At 35.8% G+C, this 15,016-nt stretch overlaps 1 protein-coding gene across 8 annotated transcripts in view; it reads right to left on the reverse strand.

The window, feature by feature from the left end:
• Positions 1 to 177: 177 nt before the first annotated feature.
• CACNA2D1 (calcium voltage-gated channel auxiliary subunit alpha2delta 1) overlaps positions 178 to 15,016 on the reverse strand; it is a 499,516-nt gene continuing 484,677 nt past the window's right edge. For all 8 annotated transcript variants that reach the window (XM_060632338.3, XM_078442515.2, XM_060632340.3 and 5 more), the window contains one exon: positions 178 to 4,288. In XM_060632338.3, the coding sequence (XP_060488321.1) occupies positions 4,172 to 4,288 (117 nt within the window). In that variant the 3' untranslated portion in view covers positions 178 to 4,171. The remainder of the gene's footprint in view (positions 4,289 to 15,016) is intronic.

Raw genomic sequence — 15,016 nt, forward strand, 5'->3', positions numbered from 1 at the left:
ACTTGCAAGCACATTTGTTTGTGAGTTGAGGTTTGTAATAGGAAAAGCACGTTGCTGATCCAAGTTTTATTTTCATTATCTTGCATGCTCCCCACAGGAAGGCTTGATGAAAATACATTTAGGACAAAGACCTGTGTCTCTTTCAGCTGGATGTTATATAATTAATCCAAACTGTGGTGACTTTAAATGATAAACTTTTATTCTGAATATACTGTTTTTGCACAAGATTTAACACAACATTTTCTGGGATTATAAATATTTTTATAACAGTATTATACAAATTTTTACAAAATGTGTTTTATCAGGCTAGTTAATTTCCACAAAAGTGTCAAGAGAACATAATAAAGGGGAGAAAAGATCTTTTGTTCACAGAGCCAATTGGCCTTTCGCATGGATGCACACTGAGCATTTCAATAAAAGTATCCTAAACGCACGATCCAACAATCATACAGCACAACAAAAAAGACAGCTTTGTCAGGCCACGCGGTAAACTCAACCGGCATCTATACAAGACAGTATCCCATTAGTCTCCGTGGAATTTCTTTGAGTTAACTATGTGAACTAGAAGTAAGGTAGATGAAACTATTGGTAAGCGTTATCTGAGTCTTTGAAATTCTGGAATTTATTCAACACTAGATACTTATGTTGTATTGATTTGCTGTTTACAGAAAGGTACACGGAATATTAGCAATATTAACATTCGGCTAATGGGAAAACAACCAAGTTCTAGATAACGATGAGATATTTTCAGCTGTGGGCATGTGAACTCATTCTATTCTACACTTAAAAAAGTCACAATGTCCGTTTTGTTTCACAAGGTCAAGCTGTCTACCTCTAGATTTCTTAGTGTCAGCTAACGATCAATGGAATAGTTTAGAGTTTTAAATTAAGACATAGAATTTAAGCTTTGGTGGAGAGAAAGGTTAAAATGAGATGTAAAATAGAAGAGAGCATCAAATAAGCAAGTAACACTTGGGTTGCAAAGGTCACTTAAAAGGGATACTGCCTATTTGAACCCAGTAAGGCCAGTTTTAAAGTTAATAAAAGGAATATTATAGGAAAACTTACAAATGGCAGCAACACTGTTTTGTTTTTTTTCCAAGTTAAGCAGTAACGCCTCAAGCATTAGAAACATGAAAAAAGATCATACTAAAATCTTATAGGCCCAGGACCTAAAAATCTCTTCAATCAAACTTGCTAACTATGTCATGTTAAAAACCTGTTACAAATATGGACCACGATTGGTGTTTGGCAGTAATGCTGGTTGTTCAAATGAAGAAAATATAAAGAAACCATTAATGCAAAAATCATTCCTGTTACTCAACACCAACGTAAGACTTACTTTGATTTTGTTTTAATGGCAAACTACATGAAACTGGATGAGTAGAGCCAAAATTAAATAAACCTAAGAGTCTAAAAGCTTTTTTTCTTGATCTCTTATATTGGTTAGTCTTTGAAAACCAGTATTTATAACAGGCTATTTAAGTTCTGGATGACAATTAGAACTCACAGAAAAATCCTAAATTAAATATAACAGTGTGATGGAATGAGTGTTACTGTCTTTGAAAAAATGCTAAACGTATGAAGGCCAGTATTAGGCATGAGAACAATTTTTAGTCAGAAAGCACGTTCTTACCCAATTTATCACCATGTATGTGGGTCTCATAATATAGGTTTGTTTTATAACAGAAAAAAAAAAAGGATCATAGCAAGACTCGTGCACGTAAATATATTTTGATGGCAAATGGAATCAATAGGACCCTGCCAAGAGATGCCAAGGTTAACTGTGATGGAGGCAACAATAATGCAGTTGATGAAAACATACTATTTCAGTGACATTAGCCATGAAAACATATTTAATAGATTTGAAGGATAATTTTAAGGTAGTTTGTTGTATGCTGGAAGCAATTCAGTTGTTTTAATGTGCATCATATATACACACGAACTAACATAATTTGATATTTTGATATCCCCTTCCCAACACTTTCATGACCTAAAATAGTCTAGCAAAAGTTAACAAGAAGTTTTAAATATTTAATTAACAAACAACATGATTTAAACATAGTGTTACTAGAGTGAGAAGTTCCGTATTTTTTTAAATCACTTTGGTGTTTTCTAAAATGTCAATACCAGTTACAAATGAGACTACAAAATCACAACAATGAGATAGAAATGGTAACTGATGTCAACTCCTAGAACAATAGCTGGCAAAGTGATTCCATTCCCGTCCCCCCCCATTTATAAATAAAAAATAGTTTAAATAAGGAAATATACACAAATGGTACCTAGGGTATACTGGTGGTGAGAGGGAATGACAAATGTATGCAGAGCTAAAAACAAAACAAATGTCTTTTAAGCTATGCTAAAGACGTGGTTATGTCTTTGATATGCAGAGCATATTAAAGCATGCTGGATAATGTTAATAAGATTTTGACTTAAAAATGACGTATAAGAAAATTTCCAGCATATACACACACCAGAATTTGGCATGTTCAAAATAAGAACAAATGCATTTTGCCATAAAAAATATCTGCACACTTCTAGCCTTCGGCAGAATTGCTCACTTTAACTAGAATTACACATTCATTGGTTTTACCCTTTCTTCAAACACTGTTGACACTTGAAAATTATTTTGAAAAGCATAAATAATAATCTACCATATTACTCTATAATGAAATATTTGATTTACTATACTAATCATTTTCACCAATGAGGCTGTATAAAAACAATTTTGATTATTCACAATCAAGTATTCATGTGTATACAGATTCAAGGTTTCCTATTTGTTCAGATTGTTATAAAACCCTCAGCAAACTGCATGGAAATTTTGGTCAAGTGATCATACCGCTTAAAATGGAGGGACAAAAGCAGCAGCAGCAGAAATGTTTGGATTTTATGCGCTACTATTCAAACGAACAAAGAGGAAACCTAGTATGAATCTTCATTGAGAACATATATGTACTCTTCAAAAAATAAATGTGTCAAATCTGATTTATGTACTTAAAATATCTGTACATAGGTTTTCAGGCAAAAGCACGAGTCTGTATAAAATCCATTAATTCCCATTTCACCATTTCCCTAACCCAATCATTCGGCATTGACATTGCACAGTATATTCAGAGTAATTGAACGACATTTGTAAAGATGACTTAAGTGCATTCCACTGCAAGGTTCAGAGTCTTACATAACAATAATGTCACTCAGTTAACTTTTCAAAGGACTATACTCTACAGTAAGAGAAAAACAAAAACCGAAAGTTAAAATAGCAGCAGCATCATGCAAAATACCCTTGGTAACCAAAGTTCATTTATCACGAGAAAAAACGTTTTCCCCTCCCCCCAACAAGTTTCTCTTAGAGCTTTTTGAAATATCTGGCTAGCACTACATAACTTTACTGTGAACAAAAGAAACATTACATCGAAGCATTTATTAAGGGCTTACATTTATGAGGAGATAGGTAACATATTCAAACTGCACCTTCAAGCACCTTTAGTTTAATAGTTTCTTAGTTATTGTTTTCAAACACCAATTCATTCTCTCAGCTAAACTTAATTGGTCATCATTTGTGTTACATTTTTGGCAGAGAAGCCATTCTTCATAAGGCATTTTATTTATGGCAAATTTTTTTTTGTAGAAAATTAGCCATTATTTCTATTTCAACAGATTACACCAATCTCTCTGTTTTGTTTTGTTTTTTTCAATAACCATTACTCAAAGCAGGAAATAATTTTTAACAGAAGAATACGTGAAGGCAAAAATAACTCCATTTTTTCCTCTACAGATTTTCTTGGTAAAAGAACGAGAATTGCAGCAGGTCAAAATTCCATGTCAAGGTCAAGACAATTTGTATGATTCATAAACAGTATGGGGAGCCCTTTTACATGTAATCACCAACAATGCAACGACAAACTCTCAAATCTTCCAATAGAGCATGTATAGAATTTTGCTTTGATGTTATACATAGATGATGCAGCATTCACACAAGTTCAAGGATCTGATACCCTGACATGCAGCCAGTGGGTGTCATATGAGTCTGCGCCTTACATTTATGCCATGGTATGGGCCCAGCTAGTGTTCTGCTGATTCCACAGTTGACCCTATTTTAATGCGACCAAGGGCTCATGTTTTGGCAGGGTCTGGAGTTTAATTATGCAGATTTAGTTTTAGAAGGTCACAACTGGCAGTGTCTGCTGCCAGATAAAAGCCAAAGTAGTACAAACTGGACGCCAATGATGGACCACAGGGAGGGATTCAATCCAGAAACACCACCACAGTCAGTATAATCCTCCTGTTGGAAAGAAAAGGAAAAAGAAAAATCCTGAGGAAATACTCAGTATGAATCTTTTGGAGCACCCACGTATAGTCCACTTCTGAACTCACCTTACAAAAGTGCTTTAGTTTGAATCCAAATAAATTACATTACCCTAAAGTTTATAGTTCAACGTTCTGAACAAAGCAATTCTCTAGTACTGTTTCAAGAATGCCTTACATTTTGAGTTGTAGATTCTGATGATTAAGAAAGAAAACACATTAACAAAAAACGCTGTTTAGAGTAATAAACTAGTTGCAAAAAAAAGGACAAAAAACAAAACAAAAACTTCCATAGTACCAGATATTCTTCTTATATATTCATGAACATAAGTAAAAATAAAATTTACTAGCAGATTTTATAATTCCCAAGAATTATGATTTTAGCAATGAGGCTCAATAAGGCAAAGTTTGGGACAGGTAAAATCAATTTAAGAAACACACTTCTCTATTTTCCATATCCCTTATATCCAATTTCAAAGGTGAACATACCATACTGCACATGTAGCATCGGGACCTTCACCAAAATTAAAAATAATAATGTATTTGAACCACACCTGAAAGGACACTCTAAGAACATATTCAAAATAAAGAGCTAAGCTAGCAAGAGATGCTTGTCTAGTTTCCAGAACCATGAAATACCAGCAATTGACATTTGCATGCCCCATGGTCTAGTGATGGCTCATGAAGTCATTAAGTTCCCTACTATTGGAAAAATTATCCTTTATTATTTTATTCCTAGGTTCTGTATTCTGTAACTTTTTCTACATCCTTAATTCCCTTTAATTATTGAATTTCATAAAAGATTAGGAGAGGGGTGCCTGGATGGTTCAGTCAGTTAAGCATCTGACTCTTGATTTCAACTCAGGTCATGATCTCATGGTTGGTGGGATCGAGACCCACCTCCACAGCATGGAGCTTGCTTGGGATTCTCTTTGTCCCATTCTTTCTGCCATCCCCCGCATGCCTGCATTCTTTCTCCTCTCAAAATAAATAAATTTAAAAAAAAGATGTTTAGGAAAGTAATTAGATATGATTTTTTTCTTACAGCCTTCATTATGCCAAGGTGCATCTTCCAATAATCAAAAGAATAGGCTACGTGAGTAAAGAACTGAGTAAAATGTTCAGAATAATTTCACAGAGACTCTGAGCTGGTTTGGCTTGTTTTCCTCACTAAGGTTTAATACAGTACTTGCCACCCAATAAATAAAATTTCTTTGAGTTGCATTTTCAGGCAGAATGCTTTTTCTGTTTGTTAAAGAGATGTCTAAAAGAAACAAAATCCATTACGAAAAATTTATTTTTCATAATCAACTAAATATAAGGCAAAACATAAAATAATGATCAATTCTTGGCCCTCATTGTACTTGACTTGTCAGGAGCATTTGGCAATGTAGAATATTCTTCCCTTGCAGTATTTTCTCATGTATATTTGCCTAACGCTTTTGGTTTCTCCCAAACTTGTTGGGGGTTCATCTTGCTCTCTTTGGCTCAACATGCCTCTCTTCATGCTCTCTACGTGACAGACTTTTCCAGGGGTTCTTTTTATTTACACTTTCTTCCTAGGTAATGTAATCTGGTCCTATAGCTTTAAATTCCACACATCTGTTAATAACTTCTACTTTTATCCTTTTTAATAGGAAATGATTTTTGCTTTTTTGTGTTTTCATTTTTTTCTTTAAAGTATGAGTTTCAGTTTAAATGGACAAATAAAATTGTAAGATATTTCAAGTGTACATTTAGGTGATCTGATATACCTAGACATTGTGAAAAGATAACCCCTTTCCCCATTAAATAACATTTCCATTATCCACATATTTATCATTTTCCCCCTTTGGTGACAATATTTAATTTCACGGCGTTATCAACTGTAAGTCATCACATTTTATTAGATCCTCAGAGTGTATTCATAGTATAGCTGAAAGTTTGTACCCTTTTACCAAACTCTCCCTATCTCCCCTTAGGTACTGGCAGTTACTTTTCTACTCTTTGTTTCTATGAATTTGATTAAAAAAAATTTTTAACATTTATTTATTGTTGAGAGAGAGAGAGAGAGCAAGAGAGAGCATGAGCACAGGAGGGGCAGAGAGAGAGACACACAGAATCCGAAGCAGGCTCCAGGCTCCAAGCTGTCAGCCCCGAGCCCGACACGGGGTTCAAACTCATAAACCATGCGATCATGACCTGAGCCGAAGTCAAGATGCTCAACTGACTGAGCCACCCAGGTGCCCCTATGATTTGATTTTTTAAAAATAGAATCCATATATAAGTAATGTCATGCAATATTTGTCTTTATCTAGCTTGTTTCATGTAGCATAATGCCCTTAAGGTCCAACCATGTTGTCACAAACGGCTGGCTGTCCTATATATCTATCTATATAACACTTCTATATCCATTCATCTGTTGACGGACACTTAGGTTGTTTCTATATCTTGGCTATTGAAAAAATGTCTCAGTCAACATAGGAGGGCTTATGACTTTTTCTGGAAAAAAAATTTTAATGTTTGCTTTTGAGAGAGAGTACAAGTGGGGGAGGGGCAGAGAGTGAGAGAGACACAGATCTGAAGCAGGCTCCAAGCTGTCAGCACAGAGCCCAATGTGGGTCTAAACCCAGGAACTGTGAGATCATGACTTGAGCTGAAGTTGGATGCTTAACCGACTGAGCCACCCAGGGGTCCCTATGTCTTTTCTAATTAGTGTTTTCGTTTTCTTCAACTCTAAGTGAATACTTAGAGTTGCTGATTCATACAGTTGTATTTCTAATTTTTTGAGGAACCTCCATACCAGTTTTCATAGTGGTCCCTCACACAGGATTCCCATTTTCCACATCCTTGCCATAATGGTGATCTCTTGTCTTTTTGATAATAGCCATTCTAGCATGTGTGAGGTGATACCTCATTGAAGTTTAGATTTGCACGTATCTCCTAAGTGATGCTGAGCCTCTTTCACGTATAGACATAAGATGGATATACTGCAGGTTCAGTTCCAATTGTAGATATCGAATAAAGTGAATATCTCAATAAAGCTACTCAAATGATTTTTTTGGTTTCCCAGTGCATATAAAAGTTATGTTTATACTATAGTGTAGTCTCTTAAGTGTACAATAGCCCTGTGTCTAAAAAAGTACATACCTTAATTTAAAAAATACTTTGGTGCTAAAAAATGCTAATCATCATCTGAGCTTTCAGGGAGTCATAATTCCGCCCCCCCCGCCACTGCCCCGGTCAAGGGTCTTGCCACGATTGATGATGGCTGCTGACTGATGAGGGTGGTAGTTGCTGAATAGCTATTGCAATTTCTTAAAATAAGACAACAAAAAGTTTGCTGCATTGATGGATGCTTCCTTTCAAGACCAATTTCCCTACAGTCTGGGATGCTGTTTGGTAGTATTGTGCCCACAATAGAACTTCTTTCAAAATTAAAGTCAATCCTCTCAAATCCTGTTGATGCATGATCAACTAAGTTTACGTAGCATTCCGACTCCTCTGTTGTCATTTCAAAAATAGCCACAGAATCTTCACCACGAGTACAACATTCTATTTCCAGAAACTACTTTGGTTCATCCATAAGAATTAAACCTTCATTCATTCAAGTTTTTAAAAAAATTTCTTTAAATTCAAGTTATTTACCATACAGTGTTGTCGTGGTTTCAGGTATAGAACACAGTGATTCATCACTTCCTTGTAACACACAGTGCTCATCCCAACAAGTGCCCTCATTAATGCCCATCACCCATTTAGCATATTCCCCCAACCCCGGCCTCTCTCCAGCAACACTCAGTTTCTTCTCTGTATTTAAGAGTCTCTTATGGTTTGCCTCCCTGTCTTTATCGTATTTTTCTCCCCTTCCCCTATGTTCATCTGTTGTGTTTCTTAAATTCCACCTGAGTGAAATCATATGATAGCCGTGTTTCTCTGACTTATTTCACTAATCATAAGATGCTCTAATTCCATCCACGTTATTGCAAATGGCAAGATTTCATTCTTTTTGTTCTCCAAGTGGTATTCCATTGTGTGTGTATGCATATATATGTGTGTGTGTGTATATGTATATATATGCCACATCTTCTCCATCCATTCAAGTTTTATCATGAGATTGCAGCAATCCAATTACATCTTCAGCCTCCACTTGTAATTCTAGTTTTCTTGTTGTTTCTACCCCATCTGCACTTACTTCCTCTACGGCATTCTTGAACCACTCAAAGTCATCTATGAGGGTTCAAATCAACTTCTTCTAAACTTGTTCATGTTGATATTTTGGCTTCTCCCTTGAATTGTGAATGTTCTTCATAACATCTAGAATGGTGAATCCTTTCCAGAAAGTTTTCAATAAAGTTTGCCCAGATCCATTAGAGGAGTATCTGTGACAGCTATAGGCTTACAAAATGTGTATTTCCTAAATAACAAGACTTGGACAAGTGGAAATTACTCCTTGATCCATGGGCTGCAGAATGATGTGTTAGCAGGCATGAACACAACATGTATCTCACTATACATCTCTGTCATAGCTCTTGGGTGACCAGGTGCATTCTCAGTAAGTAGTCACATTTTGAAAGGATTTTTTTCCCCGCAGTAATAGGTCTCAACAGTAGACTTCAAATATTCAGTAAACCATGTTGTAAACAGATGTGTTGTCATCCAAGCTTTGTTGTCCATTGACAGAGAACACAGGCAAAGTAAATCAAGCCTAATTCTTAAGAACCCTAGGATTTTCAGAAGGGTCAATGAGCAGTGACTTCAACTTCAAGCCACCAGCTCATTAGCCCCTAACAAGAGATACAGTCTATCGTTTGAAGATAGGTGTTGACTTCTAGTCTGTAGCTATGAAGGATTTAGATGGCATCTTGTTTCAATAGAAGGCTATTTCTTCTACATTGAAAATCTCTCACTTACTGTAGCCATTTTCATTAATTACCTACTTAGATCTTCTGGATAGCTTGCTGTTTTACCTTATACTGTTATGTTATGGAGCTGGCTTCTTCACTTCAATCTCATGAACTAACCTCTGCTAGCTTCAAACTTTTCTTTGGCTGCTTCCTCCTCTCTCCCAGCTTTCACAGAAAGGAAGAAAATCAGGGCCTTGATGTGGATTTGGCTTCAGCTTAGGTAATGTTGTGGTTAGATTGATCTCCTATGCAGACCCCTAAAACTTTGCCTTTTTTTTTTTTAACCATTTGTGTGTTCACTGAAATAGCACTTTTACTTTTAATTTCCTTTAAGAACTTTTCCTTTACATCCACGACTTGACCAAATGTTTTGCACAAGAGGCCTAGCATTCAGCCTTTGGCCTTTGACATAGCTTCCTCGCTACCTTTTAAGGTAAGAGACATGTGACTCTTCCTTTCACTTGAACACTTAGTGACCAGTGTAGGGTTACTAAGTGGCCTCCTTTCAAGATCATTTTGTCTCAGGAAATAGCAAAGCCCAAGGAGAGAAAAGGAGCTGGGGAAATGGCTGGTCGGTAGAGCTTTCTGAACACAAATAACATTTCTTAAGTATGTTGTCTTAAATGGGTGTGGTTTGTGGTGCCCCCAAACAATTAGAATGGTACTATCAAAAACACTGTGAAAACCGTACGTGACACAAAGATACCAGTGAGCAAATGCTGTTGGAAAAATGGCACAAATACATTTGCTTGAGGCAGGGTTGCCACAAACCTTCAATTTGTTAAAAAAAAAAAAAATGCAGTATCTGTAAAGTGCAATAAAAGCAAAGCACAGTAAAATAAGGTGTGCTTGGACCTGTTTCCCATTCATAGGAATTTGGGAAAAATTCTACTCAGATTCTCTGTCAACTCTTTAATCAGATTTCTTTGATATTATCTGACTTGATTTCTTTATATATTTGGGATACTGGTCGCTTATCAGATACATAATTTGCAAACAGTTCCTCCCATTTTGTGTATCGCCTTTCAAGTTTATTGGTTTCCTTTGCTGTGCAGAAACTTTTAATTTTGATGTAGTCCCATGTTGATTTTTGCTTTTCTTGCCTTTGCTGTTGGGATCAAATTTAAAAAAAAAAAAAAGAAAAGAAATAGTTGTCAAAACCGATGTCAACAAGATTGCTTCCTAGGTTTTCTTCTGGGAGTTTTATGGTTTCAGGTCTTACATTCAAGTAGTTAATCCATTTTCAGTTGACTTTTGTTTACAGTGTAAGATAGTGGTCCATTTTTTTTTTTTTTTTTTAAATTTTTTTTATTTTTGGGACAGAGAGAGACAGAGCATGAACGGGGGAGGGGCAGAGAGAGAGGGAGACACAGAATCGGAAACAGGCTCCAGGCTCCGAGCCATCAGCCCAGAGCCTGACGCGGGGCTCGAACTCACGGACCGCGAGATCGTGACCTGGCTGAAGTCGGACGCTTAACCGACTGCGCCACCCAGGCGCCCCTGTCCATTTTTATTCTTTTGTGTGTGGGCTTTCAGTTTTCCCAGTACTTTTTTTTTTTTTTTTTTTTTTAATTTTTAGAGAGAGGGAGTGCGAACAGGGGAGAACTGCAGAGGGGGAACGAGAGAGAATCTAAAGCAGACTTCATGCCCAATGCAGGGCTGGCTCCCATGACCCTGGGATAATGACCTGAGCTGAAATCAGGAGTCAGATGCTCAACCTACTGAGCTACCCTGGTGCCCCATCAGCACTATGTAATGAAGAGACTGTTCTTTCCCATTATACATTCTTGGCTCCTTTGTCGTTAAGTTAATGGAACATACATACGTGGGTTTACTCCTGGGCTGTTTTGTTACATTGATCTGTGTGTCTGTGTGTGCCAGTACCATGCTGTTTTGATTAATGTATTTGTATAATATAGTTTCATATCAAGAAGTGTGATGTCTCCAGCTTTGTTCTTCTTTCTCAAGGTTGCTTTGCCTGTTACAGTTTTGTGGTTTCATACATATGTTAGAATCATTTGTTGTATTTCAGTGAAAAATGTCATTGAAATTCTGATAGGAATTGCAATGAATCTGTAGATTGCTTTGTATGGTATGCATATTTTAACAATATTCTTTTTTAAAATATTTATTTATTTTTGAGACAGAAACAGAGCATGAGTGGGAGAGGGGCAGAGAGAGGGAGTCACAGAAACTGAAGCAGGCTCCAGGCTCTGAGCTGTCAGCACAGAGCCTAACGTGGGGCTTGAACCCACCAACAGTGAGATCATGACCTGAGCCAAAGTCAGATGCCCAACTGACTGAGCCACCCAGGCGACCCCATTTTAACAATATTCTAATTCATGAGAACTAGTATCTTTCCCTTTATTTTTCAAGTTCTTTTATGTTATAGTTTTTAGTGTTTACCCCCTTGGTTAAATTTACTAAGTATTTGATTTTTTGGCAAAATTATAAATGAAATTATTTTAACAACTTCTGTTAGTGTATAAAATAGACATTTTTTACATTTTTTTAATCTTGCAATTTTACTAAATTTATTTGAATAAGTGGATTTCTTAGGGTTTTCTCTTTACAATATCATACCATCTGCAAATAGAGATAATTTTTTCTTTTGCAGTTTGGATGCCTATTATTTTTCTTGCGTATTTGCTCTGCCTAGAACTTACAGTACTACGTTACAGAAAGTGGCAAGAATGGGCATCCTTGTCTTATTCATGGCATTAGAGGAGAAGCTGTTAGTTTCTGGTACTTGGCTGTTAGCTTCTTCTAATTTTACCATTGTGGATGATAGCTGTGAGCCTTTATTTTGTTGAAGTACAGATCTTATATACCAACTTTGTTAAGGGTTTTTAATCACGGCGGATGTTAAATTTTGCAAGTGCTTTGTCTGCATTTATTGAGATCATACGATTTTCTTTTCCCCTTCACTTTATTAATGTGGTTCACACTGGTTCATTTGTGAATGTGAAACTGTCCTTGCATCCCACTTAATCATGGTATATGGTTTAGTGTTGTTGGATTCAGCTTGCTAACATTTTCTTGAGGATTTTTGCATCTAGGTTCTTCAAAGATACTAGCCTGTAACTTTATTCTTGCAGTGTTCTTGTCTGGCTTTGGTATTATGGTAAGGCTGGCTTTGTCAAATGAGCTTGAAAGTGTTCCCTCTTGCTATATTTTTGGAAGAGTTTGAGAGGGATTGGTATTAATTCTTCTTTGAATGTTTCATTTAACTCACCAGTGAAGCCATCTGGTCTTTGGCTTCTGATTGTTGGGAGGTTTTTGATAGCTGATTCGATCTGCTTACTAGTAATGGATATGTTCAGATTTTCTATTTCTTCATGAATCACTCTTGATAGGCTCCATATTTTTTAAGAATTTATCAATTTCTTCTAGAGTTCCCAATTTTTGCCATGTATTGTTTATATAGTAGTTTCTTATCATCTTCTATATTTTGTGATAACAATTTTAATGTCTTTTTTTCATTCCTAGTTTTATTTTAATCCTCTTTTCCTTGGTAAGTCTAACTAAAGTTTTTTCTTTTCAAAAAAAAAAAAAAAAAACAGTTCTTAATTGCAATGTATTGTATTGTCTTTTTGGTTTCTATTTCACTTATTTCTGCCATGATTTTTGTTATTTCCTACCTCCTAGCATTAGGCTTCATTTGCTATTAATCCTTGAGGTGTAAATTTATTTAAGATGTTTGTCTATTCTTAATATAGGTGTTTATCACTATAAACTTTCCTCTTAGAACTGCTTTGCTGCTTGCCAATAGTTTTGGTTCAGTGTATTTCCATCTTCATTTGTCTCGTGTGTGTGTGTGTGTGTGTGTGTGTGTGTGTGTAATTTCCCTTAGGATTTCTTCTTTGACCCATGACTGTTGAGTGGTGTATTGTTTAATCTCCACATATTTGTGAATTGTACAGTTTTCTTTATATTGTTGAGATCTAGTTTGATACAACTGTGGCCAGAGAAGATGTTTGCTAGGATTTTAATCTTCTCAAATTTATTAAGGCTTTTTTGGTGATTTAACATATGTTCTATCCTGGAAGATGTTCCATGTTCATTTCAGAACAAAGTGTAGAATGCTGCTTTTGGATAGAATGTTCTGTAAGTGTCACTTAAATCCATGTGATCTAATGGGTTATTTAATTCCAGTGTTTGCTTATTCATTTTCTGTCTGGATGATCTATCCATTGATGAAAGTGGGCGACTGAAGTCTCCTGTTTAGTATTATTACTATTACTATATTGCTGCCTACTTCTCCTGTTAGGTCTGTTAATATTTGCCATACTATCTTTAAGCCCCTTTATATCAGGTGCATAAATATTTCTAAATGTTATATCCACTTTTGACTGAACCCTTTATCAATATATAATGATTATGTCTTTTAGTACAGTTTTTGTCTTGAGGTCTTTTGTGTCCAGGTATAGCTACCCCAGCTTTCTTTTGATTTCCATTTGCATGGAATATATTTTTGTATCCATTTACTTTCACATACTCTAAGGTGTGTGTCCTTAAAGCTGAAGTGTGCGGTTTTGATTTGTTTTCCCTAATGACTAGTAATGTTGAACATCTTTTCATGTAGCTGTTGGCCATTTTGATGTCATCTTTGAAAACACGTCTATTTAGTTTTCCTGCCCATTTTTTAATTGTTTTTTTTTTTTTAAACTTTAATGAGTTCTTCAAATATTCTGGATATTAACTCCTTTTCCTATAAATGGCTTGCATTTTTTTCCCCCATTCTGTAGGTTGCCTTTTCATTTGGTTCTTTGTGGAGAAGCATTCAAAGTTGCCATAGTCCCATTTGTTGATTTCTGCTTTGGTTTTTTTGTGCTTTTGGTATTGTATCCAAAAATCATTGACAGGACCAATGTCAAGGAACTTCTTTACTACTTTGTCTTCTAGGATGTTTTTAGTATCAGGTCTTATATTAAAGTCTTTGATCTTTTCTGAGTTAATTTTTGTGAGTGGTATAAGATAGGGGTCCATTTTCATTGCCCTGCATGTGTTCACTTTTCCCAGACCATTTGTTGGTGACTATCCTTTCCCAATGGGGTGTTCTTGGCTTTTGTGCTGAATATTAGTTGACCATATACATGTAAGGGTTTCCTTCTGGGCTCTCTTCTATTCCACTAGCCTATGTGTCTATTTTTGTGCCAGTACTATACTGTTTTGATTACTATAGGTTTATAGTATAATCTAAAATCCAGAAATCTGATACCTGCAGCTTTTTTCTTTTTCCTCAGGACTATTATGGTATTTTGAATCTTTTGTGGGTCCATATGAATTTTAGAATTATTTTTTTCTATTGCTGTGAATGCTGTTGGCATTTTGATGGGGGCTACATTGAATCCATAGCTGTCTTTGGGTGGTACGGACATTTTACAATATTAATATCTATTTATGCTTGTGTTCTTTTTTCAGCAAAGTCTTGTAGTTTTCACTGTGCAGCTCTTTCACTTCCTGGAAGTTACTCCTAAATACTTTGGTTTGGATGCTGTTGTGAATGGGATAGTTTATTTCTTTTTCAGATGTTTTATTATTAGTGTATAGAAATGCAACTGATACTTGTATGTTGATTTTGTATCCTGCAACTTTACTGAAATTATGGATTGCTGCCAACAGTCTTTTGAGGGAGTCTTTGGGTTTTTCTGTATACAGAACCATCTTTTCTGTCAATACTGGCAGCTTTACTTCTTCCTTCCCTATTTGGACCCCTGTTATTTCTTTGTCTCACCTAAAATTCGAGCTAGGGCTTCCACACTATGTTGAATGAGAGCAGTGCTCATCTCTGATCTGAGAGTTAAAGCTCCACATTTTCT

Source organism: Panthera onca, chromosome A2 (assembly GCF_046562875.1).
Source record: "Panthera onca isolate mPanOnc1 chromosome A2, mPanOnc1 haplotype 2, whole genome shotgun sequence".
NCBI classification, from domain to species: Eukaryota; Metazoa; Chordata; class Mammalia; order Carnivora; family Felidae; genus Panthera; species Panthera onca.